This window comes from Doryrhamphus excisus, chromosome 8 (genome assembly GCF_030265055.1).
Source record: "Doryrhamphus excisus isolate RoL2022-K1 chromosome 8, RoL_Dexc_1.0, whole genome shotgun sequence".
NCBI lineage: Eukaryota > Metazoa > Chordata > Actinopteri > Syngnathiformes > Syngnathidae > Doryrhamphus > Doryrhamphus excisus.
Window position 1 is genome coordinate 1593671 of NC_080473.1, and position 15206 is coordinate 1608876.

General features: G+C 50.2%; 1 protein-coding gene across 3 annotated transcripts; it reads left to right on the forward strand.

The window, feature by feature from the left end:
- Positions 1-894: 894 nt before the first annotated feature.
- bicra (BRD4 interacting chromatin remodeling complex associated protein) lies at positions 895-14551 on the forward strand. 3 transcript variants are annotated; one of them, XM_058079229.1, is made up of 15 exons: positions 895-1010; positions 3530-3575; positions 3653-3698; positions 4467-4532; positions 4925-7012; positions 7184-7363; positions 9137-9742; positions 9834-10026; positions 10100-10197; positions 10285-10419; positions 10492-10538; positions 10616-10764; positions 10858-10952; positions 11035-11140; positions 11586-14551. In XM_058079229.1, exons 2-15 carry the CDS (start codon positions 3535-3537, stop codon positions 13262-13264), a joined length of 5529 nt encoding a protein of 1842 aa, XP_057935212.1. In that variant the 5' UTR covers positions 895-1010; positions 3530-3534; the 3' UTR covers positions 13265-14551. The 3 variants fall into 3 exon arrangements, with proteins under 3 accessions (XP_057935212.1, XP_057935213.1, XP_057935214.1); XM_058079230.1 differs by lacking the exon at positions 4467-4532 and having other exon boundaries at positions 11586-14549; XM_058079231.1 differs by lacking the exon at positions 7184-7363 and having other exon boundaries at positions 896-1010; positions 11586-14548.
- The last annotated feature ends 655 nt before the right edge of the window (positions 14552-15206 follow it).

Genomic DNA, 15206 nt, shown 5'->3' on the forward strand with positions numbered 1-15206 from the left:
TGTTGCCAAAGCAACACCAACCGGCGGGTACTGTAATCCCTTGTTTGTTGAAGGATTCTTTATTTATAAATTGAATATTTTCATAGTTAGGGCATAAAAAACCTGCCTACAACCTTCTAAATACAGTTTTAACATTATTAGAGCCCTCTAGACATGTAATAACACCCCTATAGTTGCCTCTACACTTGTATTACCCAATATTTTAGACATAATCAGACAAAATAAGATATATTAAACATAAATCAGACTTGCGTTTATGTGTGTTGCAATACATGTGTCCCAAAGAAGGGACATCTGAAGTTCAGAGCTGAGTGTATTACGGTTGCAATGGTAGACAGTGTTATTATTGTGATGATTATTGTGCCTGTTGTAACATATGTCAAACCTGCAATAAAATGCTGTTGTTCAGGCAATCGAGTCTGGGGTTTGTGTGTCTCACCAACCACTACAGTAATATTACTGACACTGAGTGACCAGTGTAGAATACTACAACTAACATACTGTACATATACTGTAGATATTTGTATTTTAGTCCATTTAGGTATTTTTTTATTTTGTCATCCATTCCCTTTAATCGTCTCCTTTATCCTGTCCTTCTCGTCTTCATATTCTATACAACTGTTGATAAAATGTCATGTTATTTCTAACCCCTTTATTTCTAGCAAACTACTGTATTAACAATAAATACTTAGCAATATAGCATGCGATGTTCTGAAGCATTTGTTTTGTTGTGTTTGTGTATTTTGTTACCACTGTACAGTATGCATGTATTGCCATTCTGTAAGCAAGAAATTTGTGTAGGTTTTCTTTTCGAAATGTATAACTTGTATCAGCATAATTATATCCTGGGGAAAATGAATTCGTTCCAAAAGCGCGAGTGAAAGGATTACAGATTTCCATCAGGCATAGCGGAAGTCACCTAAGCTTCCTGCCTGTAGTTGGGTCCTGTGCAGCAGCCCGTGCGAGGCTGTCCTGGAGACCCCGCGCTGCCTGCACCTCTATCGTCTCGGGTGAGTTTGTTACAATGTAGCAATTTGTCTATTAATGCCAATAACTGCAACTAAGCTGCATTATTCCACCACTGCACCGGCATCGCCGAGTGCACAGCGAGCGCCGTCGAAGCGCAACGCCACCGAACGGGCTCGTTTTGCCAGCGAATTCCCAAGCATACCCCCCTCATCCAAGAGTATTCCAACATTAACTCATATTTTGCTCGCAAGGGGACATAGATGGCTCGCTGCGCATTTTGTCTCCTCCGCTTGCACGCCAGCAGCGAGACCAGCCAGGGCTGAATACAGCGTGGCGGGGCAGCAGGGCTCTTAAAAACGCCTCTCATGGCGGTTTGTTTTGAATGTCAAAGGCTCAAGCTAGCGATACGTCTGCATATTGTTGATAGCATAACAGGCTAGCCAGGCTAACTAGCTTGACTAGCCGAAATCGAGCCCAGATGTAGCACAGCCATGGCGTTACAGCTGAAGGTTGGTGGTTTTGTTCATCGTATCGCCGCCTTCAGTCGCTCTTGTGATTGTTATTTCAAGCGGAACATACCGGATAGTGTTGTTTGGTAGGTGTAGCTGTTTGGGGGAAACGCTAGCTAGCAAGTAGCTATTAGCGTCTCCATTCATATCCTGCGCAGTGGCGCTGCTAATGGCTACGATCTGCTGCCTTTGTAGAGCGGCGAGTGTTCAAACGTTGTCGCCCCGCCGCCACTGTGTCTTGTGTGGACGTCTGAAGGTGTTTATTTGTGTGTGCTCACTGCCACAGACGTCCTAAGAGAGACACGGAGAGACCGCAGTTAAAACCTCCCCCAGGTTGCGTGAAAACCGCGCGTTTTCAGTTTGTTGTCTTTTCACCTTCCACTGCTTGGACGCCGTGCTGCAAACTCTTCCTTCATGGAGCTTCACATAGGATAAACACACCGCGTTGAAGATGCTTATTTTAGTGCTACTATGGTAAAAGCTTATGTCAAGAGTGAAGTAGTTTTTTAATGTACACTTATATTATCACTCTGACTTTCTGACAGCATTAAGGGCTGCACATAAACTCAAGAGAATGCCAATCTCAATCTGATTTCTCGTTGATGGTCATTTTAAAAGGTTTTACTGTTCATTTTACTCAAGGACTTGACTTGTCAACAGTTAGTCTTCACTCTCCACACCTGTCTGCCAACGAGCCAGAGCGAGTTGGCTCCGCTGCCCTGGTTATAATCGCTGACAGGATTCATCAGCAATTAATTGGCTTTTTATTTGAGCTAGCGTGCATTTTTTTTTTTTGACTTGGCAGATTTTCAGTCTTTCTGTTAATTTCTATGAAGGAAGTCAATGGTCTTTCTAGGATCGTCCATGAACAGCGGCAGATATTTAAAGCAGAACAAGGCTATGCAAAGTCTAATAATAATAACATTAGTAATGGCAGTTTATAAAGAAAACCTTTAGAACATAAGCACGGGGCGCTGACCATGACGTTTATGTAACAAACACGCCAATGTGCTGAAATCACTACACAGAGTGAACCCTGAAAACAGACACACATGCACACGGCAATATATTGAGGCCAGAAAAATTAACAGTTATTTTCATTTATCCATCCACTTTCTATGACGCTTATTCTCAATAAGATCGGGGGATACACCCTAGACTGGTCGCACGGCACATATAGACAAAAATCATTAATGTTCATGCCTATGGACGATTTAGAGTCACCAATTAACCTAACATACATATTTTAGAAATGTGGGAGAAAACACACACACAAGGAATATTCATTTTCTACCGCTTTTCCTCACGGGGGTCGCGGGGGTGCTGGAGCCTATCCCAGCTGTCTTTGGGCGAGAGGCGGTGTACACCCTGGACCGGTCGCCAGCCAATCACAGGGCACATATAGACAAACAACCATTCACACTCACATTCATACCTATGGACAATTTGGAGTGGCCAATTAACCTAGCATGTTTTTGGAATGTGGGAGGAAACCGGAGTACCCGGAGAAAACCCACGCATGCACTGGTAAAACATGTAAACTCCACAGAGATGGTGGAATTGAACCCTGGTCTCCTAGCTGTGAGGTCTGCGCGCTAACCAAACGACCGCCGTGCCGCCCCACAAAGAGAACATGCAAACCCAAATATTTCAGATCTGACTGTGTGGCCAACATACTAACCACTTGTGCACCATGCAGCTACTTTCACTGATTGTGTGATCAATTCATTAATAAATGTATCATCCCAAACAATCGTAAGACATATATTTCCGAAACGAGAAATCTTGGCACGTTTTAATCTCTCAAGATCTTGTGACAGCCCTATTGATTATGCAGATTAGATGATGAAATCATCTACTGGAACCTACAACCCACCACCACATATAGATGTCACTCCTGTGGGAAAACTGTATTATGATATTATGACTTGATTCATGTCATTTTCTTTCTTCCCGTCAATGAAAAAGTGCTGTAAACAAATAACACGGCTAATAAGCCATCGATGGGATGGAGCGGGACTCATCTTTGTCATTGTTGTCATCTTTGCCAGTTGTCATGGATGATGAAGACGGCAGGTGCCTTCTAGATGTGATTTGGTAAGTCACGGTTGACAATTTGGATGCAACTATAACTTGGATATGACTCACAATCTGTTCTTTTCCACCAACTGCAGTGACCCAGAAGCTCTCAATGACTTTCTTCATGGATCTGAGACCCATGTGAGTACGACAACAAACAACGAAGCAGGCTTTTGGTAGACTTGGAAATCAAACAGGCGCAACTTTACTTTTTCTTTGGTGTCACCTCCTGTGAGGCCTTCTCAGGCATTGTTGCAGTCTTGTGCCCGTTTTTCACCACATGGTAGCTACTTGGCTTCACACAACAACCCTGGTAAATAAACACATGGTGTCGTTGGCTTACCCCGCTGCTACGTCTTACCTCTGAAGGCGCCACGGTCGCCACTTGGCTGCCCTCAGTCTCCTCTTGGATCAAATGCAGCTCCTTAATGCGACCTTTGGGAGAGAATGTGTGTGTGAGCCAAGCAGGTAGCATGAAGTGTAAAAGCGACAGTAAATGGACCATTTATTCCAACTCGGGGTAAGTTAGCTCAGGCCGGGCTATACTTTGATGCAGCCTGCAGCATCCTCTCTTTGCTTACTCTTTTGTCACTGTTTGCTTTTTGAATGCACTATTTATGGTTTCCTGTCCTTTCCCTTGTTTGTATTTGGGGCTTACTCACCAAATGAGACACTAACGCCTCCCGAGTCTTGCAAATCCCATTGTTTTGCCTCTCTTTCCCTAATCTTTTGGCTGGTTCCTTACGATCTTGGTTCTCTTTTCTATGTTCTGTCCTTTTCCTCTGCCCCCTTGGCCCCTCCCTCCCCCCTCCTCCGATGTTCTGTTTCCCTGTCCTGATGGCTTTTGCCTGCTGGTTTTGGGGTCCTCGGGGGTTCTGTCTGTCCTGTCCTGGGTGGGTGTGTCTGTAGTTGGACACTGACGACCTTTTGGATGGTTCGGGTGACCCCTCCAGCTCGTTCTTCTCTACCACCGGGGTGAGTAAAATCCCCCAATGCCCCCCCCCCCTGTTTTCTATCTGTCTGTGGAGCATGCATGTCCAGAGACCCGCCCCCTGCTCCCCCTTCCACTAACACGCCTACAAGCTTTGATTTTTGCTGTGATGTTTATGGAGTTTTCACGTGTGTACAGTATTAAGATGTGCGTCTGAGTATGCCAGCAAGGCGATGGTCCAGCAATTATGACGACTTTAGATTAGAACATGTTAAAAGTGGACATACTTGGACATCTGAGCGTGAAAGCTAAGGATGCCATTTATCAAAATATTTTAGTATATAGTATATATATAGTATATGCCCTATATACTTTTCTTTCTTTTTTTTTTTTAAAAAACTTCTGTCTTCTGATATCTTTTCACTTTCCCCTCCAGGGACATGTTCCAGAAGTCCAGCCGACGGTCCAGCTCTCGGCCACCGAGGCGGCAGGCCTGCCCAGAGTCAGTGTTGACCTGGACTTCCTGGAGGATGACGACATCCTGGGAGGATCGCCTGATGGGGAAGGCGGCAGCAACGGTATCGGGGCGAACCACGAGCCGTGCGACATCCTCCAGCAGAGCTTGGCCGAGGCCAACATCACAGAGCAGAGTTTACAAGAAGCCGAGGCCGAGCTGGACCTGGGCTCCTTTGGAATCCCAGGCCTCACACAAGTGGTCCAGACGCTGCCCGACACCGGCCTCTCGGGAGCCGGTGGCACCGCCGTCGGCGTAGGCATTGGCGTCGGGGGAGCGGCGACGATCTTTCCCGGGTCGGCCCCAAATGCCACCACAACACCCCCAAACGCCACGGCTGACATGCTGGGGTCCGTACTGGCTCAGCAAGGCCTCCAGCTCCAACCACAGGTCATGAACAAGGCCATCAGCGTTCAGCCTTTTATGCAGCCGGTGGGCCTCGGAAATGTGACACTTCAACCAATTTCGAGTCTTCAAACGCTTCCCAACGGGAGCCAGTCTGGACATTTGGGGATCGGACAGATTCAGGTTGTGGGTCAGCCCACAGTCATGACTATCAATCAGTCTGGGCAGCCCATCTTGGCCAAAGCCATGGGCGGTTACCAGCTGCATCAGTCTGGGCCAGAGGTATCGGGGGCTACTACTCAGACGGGGATCGGGGCTTCAGGCGGCGGACTTCTCATCCAAAGCAACAAAACCTCTTTGGGATCTCCAGCTTTAAACGGACCGGCTGCAGTCGTTAGCAGTACAAACAGTAGCGCCACCATGAGCGCTCCTGCTGGACTTGTGGGCTTTGGAGGGACCCCCCTGAGTTCAGGAATTGCAGCCCAATCTCAATCCCAAGGCCAGATAATGCAGAACGTGATTATCCAGCGCACACCAACACCCATTCAGCCTAAACCCCCTCAGGGGGGAGCCATCCAGCCCAAACTCTTCAAGCCGCAGCAGCAACCACAACAGCAGCAGCAGCAGCAGACACAGCCGGCACCCCAAAACCTGCAAAACGATGCCACCAAGGCTCTCGGGCTGCAGCAAATTCCAGTTTCTGCAGCTCAGAATGTAACTTTCCTGACTGGGAAACCAGGCTCAAACGTTGTACTCAGCACTCAAACGACACAAGCCCCTCAGTTTCAGCAAACCCTGTTCAAGCAGCAAGCCGCGCAACCATCCGGCAAACCCCTCAGTGTCCACTTGTTGAACCAATCAGGCAGCATCGTTATTCCCTCTCAGACGGTTCTACAAGGTCAGAACCACCAGTTCCTTCTGCCACAGTTGCAGGCAGGTGGGCAGATCCTGACCCAACACCCCGGGGGACACATCATCACAAGTCAGGGTCCTGGTGGGCAGCTCATTGCAAACCAGATTTTAACCGCAAATCAGAACATCAATCTGGGTCAAGTGTTGACGTCCCAGGGTCATCCCGGGGCCGCCCACATCCTGTCTGGACCCATTCAGCTCCAGCCTGGCCAGATGGGCACGCCCACCCTCTTTCAGATGCCCGTGTCATTGGCTCAGACAGGCCAGACCCACACCGTCTCAGGACACGCCCCGACAGTCATACAGGGAATGCCTATTCAGAACTCCTTGACTATGCTGGGCCAGGTGGAGGGCTTGAGCCCTGCAGTCAGCCTTCAGCCGGCCTTGCAACCCCAACCGGGCGGAGTCCCCAGCAGCAGCAGCAGTAGCAGCACCGGAGCAGCCACCATGGCGGCGACCATGGTTCAGGGGCAGCCCGGGGAGTGTGTGACGGTGCTGGGTAGCGCCACAGACCAGGCCGCTCAGCCCACCCAGCAGCATGTGGCGCAATCCTCCATCCTCGCCATGCAGCCAGCTCCCTGTGTGGTCACCACGGTTGCTTCCTCCACTCCGTCCATGTCCACGTCTTCGTCTGTGACAGCAGTCGGGCTGGTCCCCCCGCAGGCTCAACACAGTCCAGGGAGGCTTCTGTTCACCAACCAGGGCTCCAGCATGATCCTGAGCCAGGAGTCCCTGCAGATGTTCTTGCAGCAGGTCAGTGTTGTCGTCTTTGAGCGCTCGTCTAAAATGTGCTGCGTTAACATTGTGGCAGAGTGGTACACCCTGCTTTGACCTCTCTGGCTCACCATTCTACTCCCCCCTTTTCATCCAACCCCCTTCCTTCTCTCCTCCCTCACCCTGAAACGGTAAACATGCTCCTATTAGCCGAGGGAGCAGCACCACCAAACGGAGAACCATTCCGCCCCCACCGTGGGGGTCCCGGCATCTGTAATCGTCAACAGCACCGACGTCACAACTCCGGCCCCCGCTGTCCGTGACAGCCTATTAAGTGACTCGTTGGTGGGTCAGAGCCCCTCCCCTGGCCACTCCCACTCGGTAAAGCAGGTAGAAACGCCCTCTACGTTAAGCCCCACCCACTTGCTGCCGCTGCTCCTGTCGCCACTACAACCTTAGTGGAGTTCCCTTTCCCCTTAGTTGTGGTACTATTGTGTATTTTGTAGCGTGTGCTTCCATGTCGCTGCTGTGCAAAGAAAGACTAACCGGCTTGCAGCTTCTGTGTGTTTCTAACAATGCTTTGGTGCGTGTGAGAGCATGATTGGAATCAATTCATCTGTCAAGTGATTTTAGTTTTACAACAATTGGATGCTTTAAAAAACAAATCACGATAGTCCAATTTGGCCAACTCATCTCCATTATGGTCAATGACTAATCCCCAAGCTGCACTAAAGCAAGTCAAGTGTCCCCCCCCGCAACCCGGAGTCAGACCCCTGAACGATACCCAAACCACAAGTTGTCAGAGCTTCCCGACCTCCACCTTGACAATCACCTTGAAGGCACAATCATTGGGCTTTTCCACTTGTTTGCTCTTGTAGTTCTGTTCATTCACTTTGTGTGTGTAGACTGTGTTTGTGTTCATCTTGTTTTCCGTATTTGACACCATTTTTACGCAATGACTGCTTCTGTAAATGTGTAATGAACAGACTATGTTCACCGACCACAACATTAGCTTCACCTGTACAACAACGTGATGCCATCCGATACAGAATTGTTCCTTTACTAAGGTGATGATGTTCAGTTTAAGGGCCGCACGACTTTGCCAAAAATGCAAATCACAATTTTCTTGCTTAAAATTGAGATGGTGATTATCTGGCAGAAGAGCAGACTTAGACTTAGTCATGTTGGCATTGGGAGAGTTCCTTGTTTTTCCCAGTTTTTGTACGGAACTCCAGTGGCATTTGTCTCATCAGTGCAACATTACTGACACCTAGTGACCAGTGTAGAAGACTACGTAAGACTACTCGCGTCTTTGAGTGTGTATTCTGAATGCCATATATTTGTATTTACTGCATTTAGCCATTTTTATGCTTGAACATGCTTCATTGTGGCCAAAACACATAGAATAATCTTGAATATTAATATATCACATAATTAAAATTATTATTTTTTACCAATTTTATCTACACTAATTTATCTTTCCTTTTTTTATTCCATGTTTACACTAAAGGAGCTGCTCTCAATGTCATTGTACATGTGTACAGTGACAAAGGCATTCTATTCTATTGAATAGTGATTTTAAAAAAATAGGCAGTACTCAACCACAACACAGCAGTGAAATACTAATTAGTATATTTTTGGAAAACCGCGTTAGAGAAGCACAAAGTGGCAAGCTATTATTGTACAAAGTCTCACTCGCTGTAAGAACAGAAAAATAAACAGCAAAACACGTAACAGGGTAGCGATTACACAACAACAAACATGTAACTTTAGCTGTTATTTACTTAGTGCCCACAAGGCATGCTTGGTATTCAGTGAGTTCATGTTGCGTTGTGAAATACAGTTTAAAACACGAGATCACGTCACAAATGGTGCAAAACAAAAAGCTGTGTTTTACACACAGTTTTGTGTCATGGCTAATCATGCAAACGAGAGGATGGCGGCCCTGTTTAGTTTTGTGTTGTGTCATTGGATCTTATTGGTGTGCAGATGTACTTAATGTTGTGGACAGTGAGTGTAATTTAGAACTTTAGAAGAGATAGTCATGTGGCCCATCACCCCCAGTCTGTAGGCCTCCGCCCCATCTGCCCCATCTGCCCCATGTCTTCATGTCATCACCGGATCCAAACTACCTTGTTTTAATGCCGTTTTCCACACCCTCAGGTACCCTCCGCTGGGCACCAGCAGCCCCTGAAGATCCAGAGCATGTCCCCCACGCCGGTCCTGACCGGCCACACGGCGGCGCCCCCGGTGTCCGACAGCCCCCAACCCTCCCAGTCCCCGCTGACCCTGAGCCAGCAGATCCAGTCGCCGCACCATCAGCAGTCGCGTCCTCCCTCGCAGCCTCAGCCGCCATCGCAAACGTCGTCCCGCTCGTGCACGCCGTCCTCCCACCCGCCGCTCTTCATCGTCCACAACCAAGTGGCCGAGTCTCCGCAACCCCAGGTGGCTCCGGGCCAGCCCCAGCCGGCTCAGATCCAAGTGCAGCTCCTGCCTCAGCCGCGTCCCGCCTCCCAGCCTGCGCCCTACCAGCCGCCCGAGCAGCCCCCCGTGTCGCAGTCACCCAAGCCCCCGCCCGCTCCGCACCAATTTGCCGCACCTCCCGTCAGCACTTTGGCCTCCGCCGTGTTAAAAGCCCAGCTTCCCGTCCACAGCCTGACGGCGGATCAGCAGCAGCACCTGCAGCTGTTGGGGTCGCAGATCCAGACGCTGTCGGCCATCAGCCAGCCGTCCCTGCAGCAGAAGCAGCTGCTGGAGAAGCTTCACCAGGTACCTGCACCACACATTAACTTGAAGGAGGGCAAAAGAACTGTCGCACACCTCCCAGCCTGAGTGCCGTGTCATCCTGATGTGCTTCCAGATCCAGCAGAGCATCCTCCTGCAGGTCAAGCAGCCCGTTCAGGTCCTGCCTCCACCCAACAGTCAATTTGGTGGCCAGCAAGACGTGCCTGTGGACAAAACGGCCATCGCCTCATCGGCCGGCACCGCCACATCTGCTCAGCTGGCCCCGACGCTGCAGCCCGCGTCAGTGCTCATCACGAGTCCTGCTACAGGTGAGCCTCGGCAGCGCCCTCGCCACGCATTCGCCGCCTTTGAGCCCTCACTCATGCTTTGTCTTGTGTGTAGCCTCAAGTGACTTACAGGTAGTCTCAGGAGTCCAGGGACCAGCTGGAGCCAAGGTGAATCAGACTATCGCTCCTGTGAGCCTTACTCAGCCTGCACAGGTGGGCTGTCTTTTTATGTGGAATCCCGATAGCACGATTTCTTTTTTTTTTTTTTTTGCTAACCTCCCTTCCTTGCGTCATGCTCAGATTCAGCCAAAGCCCGGAGTGATCAGCTCAGTGGGAGGGGTGACTCTGGGTAAAGGTGGCATGCAGATACACGTGTTAGGCGCCAGCGTCACCCAAATGCCTGCTCCACAGCCCCCGGCACCACTGCAACCTCAGGTAACAGTCTAGACAGGAAGTAGTTGTCCGGTGGCAGCATGGCTGACATCCTGTCTGACCTCCTCTCTGCAGACATCAGTGAATATGCCTTTCAGCGCGGAGCCGAGCAAAGAAGCCAGGTGTGTAACCACGCATCCTCAGGTTGCCGTCGCGTTGCATTTAGGTGCGTAACGCTTCTCTCGCCGCCTCCCTGCAGGATGTTGGAGCAGCTAAGGAAGCAGCAAGGCTCGGTGCTTCACCCCAACTACAGCGCTCCTTTCTACTCCTTTGAGGACACGCTGCACAGATTGCTGCCTTACCATCTCTACCAGGGAACTGCCAACTCCTCTCAAGACTACCAGAGAGGTACTTTCAACAATATTGTCTGCCCCCCCCCCCCCCACCCCCACCCCATCCCTTAACCCTCACCATAATTGTCAACAACTCTACCGTGCACAGTGGATGACGAATTTGAGAGCGTCTCCTGCCAGTTGCTGAAGAGGACGCAAGCCATGCTGGATAAATATCGCCACCTGCTCTTCACCGAGTCAAAGGTGAGTCCCCTAAAACCCCGCCCTCCTGTCGTCTGGTGATGTGCTGAACTGACGCTTGACGCTTGTGCTTTGGGCCCCGCAGCAGAGACTCGGACCCTCGGCGGAGATGGTGATGATCGACCGCATGTTCATCCAGGAGGAAAAGCTCGCCATCAGCCAGGACAGGATTCTGGCCAAAGAAAGACCAGGTATGGTTCCATCTTCAAGGGGTGCGTTCACGAAAAAGGTGCGTTCAGTGCTGTCTGGTGACTTGGATTTATGTCATCGAAGGATGCATGAAGTCGTGTGCTTCTGGGTTCCGTGGACCACAAACGCATACGAGTGTAAGGGATCGAACTGGGATCGAACCCCCGATCACACATCCCCACTGATTGAGAGTTAAGCTGAGCAGCGCTAGCCAATGAGCTAAAAGCCTGAGCTGTCAATTTATAATCCAGTGCAGCTCCTAAGGTGTCAGGGAGCGAGGTTTACACAACGTCCAGTCACACAGCCACACCAACTTGGCATCCGATACCCTAGCCGAGCAAACTGACTCGGTTTGTTTTAACCGGACCGAAGAGGAGTGTGTGAACGCACCCCAAAGTTGATGATGTGTTTGGATGTGGAGACTAACCAATCATCATGTCTTTGCAGAGGAGTTTGTGGCAAACGCACGCCTGTTGGAGAGTTTAGCTTCTTCCCAACAGAAGTCACCTAAGCCTGAGCCTGCCTCCGCCATGGCCCCGCCTCCAGCTGCCGTGGCCCCGCCGCCGGCCCCCGCTCCGCCCCCAGAACCTGCGCCTCCCGCTCCTTCCATTCCTTTGCACGTCACCCCAAAACTTCCACCTCCAACCCCCAGCCCAGCACCGGTCCCCGCACCTGTCACCATCGCTGCCGCCCCCCCTCCGACCGCCTCCTTCCCCCCAACAAAACTGGTTATAAAGCAAGGCGGGGGCGGCGCCTCTGTGTCGTGGTCGAGCAGCTGCCCTGCTCCACCAGCGGTGAGCAAGCCAGAGTCCGACCCTGTCACTCAGACCTCCTCCTACACTCGCCCTCCTGCAGCAGCAGCGACATCATCATCATCATCGTTGTTCTCCTCTTCCTCCTCCAAGTCCCAAATTGCAGACGACGACGATGCGCTGCCGCAGAGGACCAGCAAGCCGCCCATCAAGACCTATGAGGCGCGGAGGAGGATCGGCTTGAAGCTGAAGATCAAGCAAGATCAGACTGGTTTCAGCAAGGTGGTCCACAACACAGCCTTAGACCCCGTGCATACCCCGCAGTCCGCATCTCAGCCAGAAACCCCCAAATCCCACCCATTATCCACGCCGCCCCCCAGCGTCATCAGAGCTCAGTCGCCGGTTTTCTCCACTGCCACCTCGTCAGTCGCCACGGCGACCACACAGTCCAACCCGCCGCAGAGAGCCCCGCCCGCCACACCTTCCACACAAATGAACGGCACTTTGGATCACCATGAAGTGGGCGGAGTCAAACACAACCCTGCCTCCACCACGGCACCCCCACAGACCACCTGCCGCCTCCCCCTAAGAAAAACCTACCGGGAAAACGTAAGTCCCAGAGTCAGGCCAGGCGTCCCAGGTGGCGGGGACGACACAGTGTCCTACCCCACGCCCTCGCTGTCCCCCGCCTCACATGAACGTTCCCCCACAGAGCGGACAGTCATAGCCAGCATGAAGGTGGAGAAGAGAGGGCGGGACGGGGGCTCGGGCCAGGTGGGGGGATCGGTGCGGGGCTTGGACGCCGTGGATGAGGTTTTCAACCGCGGTCTCAAGGGCTCGCATCACCACCTCCCACATCACATGGATAGGGAGGGGGTGAAAGGCAGGGGGGAGGAACGCTCGGAGCAGGACGTTGACTTCGCCAAGTACAAGAGGACAAGCGGCAAACACAAACAGCGGCAAGCTGGGACCTTCCGAATGGACCAGCATGCGCCCGGGCCCCCTTCCCCCGAGTTCACGCGGGACTCGTTGCTCCCCGCTAAGCGCTGCAAGTCAGACTCCCCCGACATGGACAACACCAGCTTCTCCAGCGGCAGCCCCCCCGACGATTCCCTCAACAAGCACCTGCAGTGCGCCATCGACAGCATCCTCAACCTGCAGCAGGAGCCCACGCTGCGCGGCCACCACCACAAGGGCGGCAACGGCCGGACGCACCAAAACCCGCGTTCGGGGGGACCCCAGGGTCTGCCCCACCGGCCCTCGGGTCCCCCCTCATCCTCCACCGCTTCCTCGTCATCCTCACTGGCCCCGCACCCTCAGGTCGGCGGCCGCGGTCACAATGGCAGCCTGGTGCCGCAGACTCAGAGCAGATAACAGCCACCCCCCCCCAGCCCCAAACTGGACTGACGGGGGAGATGGGGCGCCCAAGAGACACGCTAGGTGCAGGCGGGGGGGGAGGTTGGTTGGCTGGCACTGTGAACTGTTACTCTGCCAAGATGTGATGTGTGTCCGTGGAATTGAGCAGTCATGTTTGGTTGTCTTGCCCAGCCGGCTCTGTCGTTTTCTTCACCTTCTGTCATGTGACCTCCTCCTTTGACCACATTCCACCAGTGAGGAGCCTGTCTCACATTTAAACGTTGTTTCAAACAGCCACAAAGCAGTCAGTTGTTGTCGCACAAGCTTGGGATTGTGTTCAATGGCCGACACTGCAGAGCACAAGCGTGGAAAAGTAAAAGTGCAAAAGCCTCCATAATCACATGAAAACTCCTCCCTCAACCGTCTTTTTAACAACTAGTCAAACACAAGCTGCCATGATTGCTTTGGGTCAGCAGGGGGCAGCCCAGGCTCATCACTACATGACCCCCGTGTGTTTTCTTTGTATTATTTAAGCCTGGCGGACAAGTCCAACACAGCACACGCATGGAAACGGAGAAGTAAAAGAGAAAAAGGAACAATAATAATGTACAAAAAGACCGCAAGAGAATTTGAAGTATAGTATTACAGATTAATTTTGTATTGTATTTATTGTGTATATGGATACTTTTTAAAACAAAACAAATGTACATTTAGTAAAACTGTAAATTAAACCTTGCTTCTTTTATGAATCCCCGCTGACCTCACCCTCATTTCTTCACCGCGTCAAGTGTAAAAAGAAGTGAACCGCTGACAATGGTAGCAATTAGAAATGATTGACAAGATTCAGGGTCAAACATAAGGCCATTACACACAAGCGTAAAAAGAAGTGAACCATTGCTAACGGAACAAAAAAACACTTCCTAACATCCTGCTGTCTTTCCATTGAAGTACAAAAAGTATTTAACCAATGGTAATAATCTCACTGCTGTTTAAAAGGAAGTGAGTCACAACTGTGATTGCCCTTAAAGTGTAAAAAGAAGGTAAGCAATGTTGATATCCTAACCTAAAACCACTTGTGCCAAACGCGTTTAATCTCCACCAATCTACCACTGTTACCAGTAAAGTGGCAACGCAAAACACTCATCTCACACCATAACCTTCACTGCTGTTAAGGTATCAAACTACACTTGGCAATTGCCATGAAAGTGCAAAAAGAAGTCAACCAGTGTTCATTTGCCGACCTATCAGGACTCCATTATAACCATTAAAGTGAAAAAAGAAGTGAAGCATTAATTAGTAAGAAGATGTTAAGCAATGTTAATATTCTGATCCAAATCAGTTATTCATAACTTTGGCAATAAAGTGCAAAAAGAAGTTACGCAATTATAACATTGTCAACTAAAAACACTCATTTGGCGTTAAAGTGCCAAAGGAAGTCAAGCAATGTCCATATCCTGACCTAAAAACCCGCATTCATAACCTTGCTAATGGCTAGCTAACAATCCCACTGGTCAAGCGTCAAAACAAAACACTGTATCACTTTATAGTTGCCATTTAAGTGTAACAAAAAGTCAAGCAATGTTCATATTCCGACCCAAAACCCCTCATTCTTGGAGGAAAATTGCACTTTTTGTGTTTTGCCCATCATCCGCAATCCTTACATTCTAAAGATATAAAAACAGATAAAAATAGAGGCAGTTAATTAATGCATATAATGGGACACATCTATTGCGCCTAGGAAGCCTGCAACTGGAACGCCTCCAAAATACTCCAACAAGGTTTGATGGTTTTCTATCCAGGTTACGTAGCACGTAGCACATGTTAGCATGTAGTGATGATAAAAAAGGTGCACTTTTCCTTTAACCTTGCTAACTGCTGTTTAGGTGTGAAAAGACGCAAGCCGTTGCTAATGATCTGTAGACACATCTGTGTATATAACTGTAAAAACAAGTCAACCAAT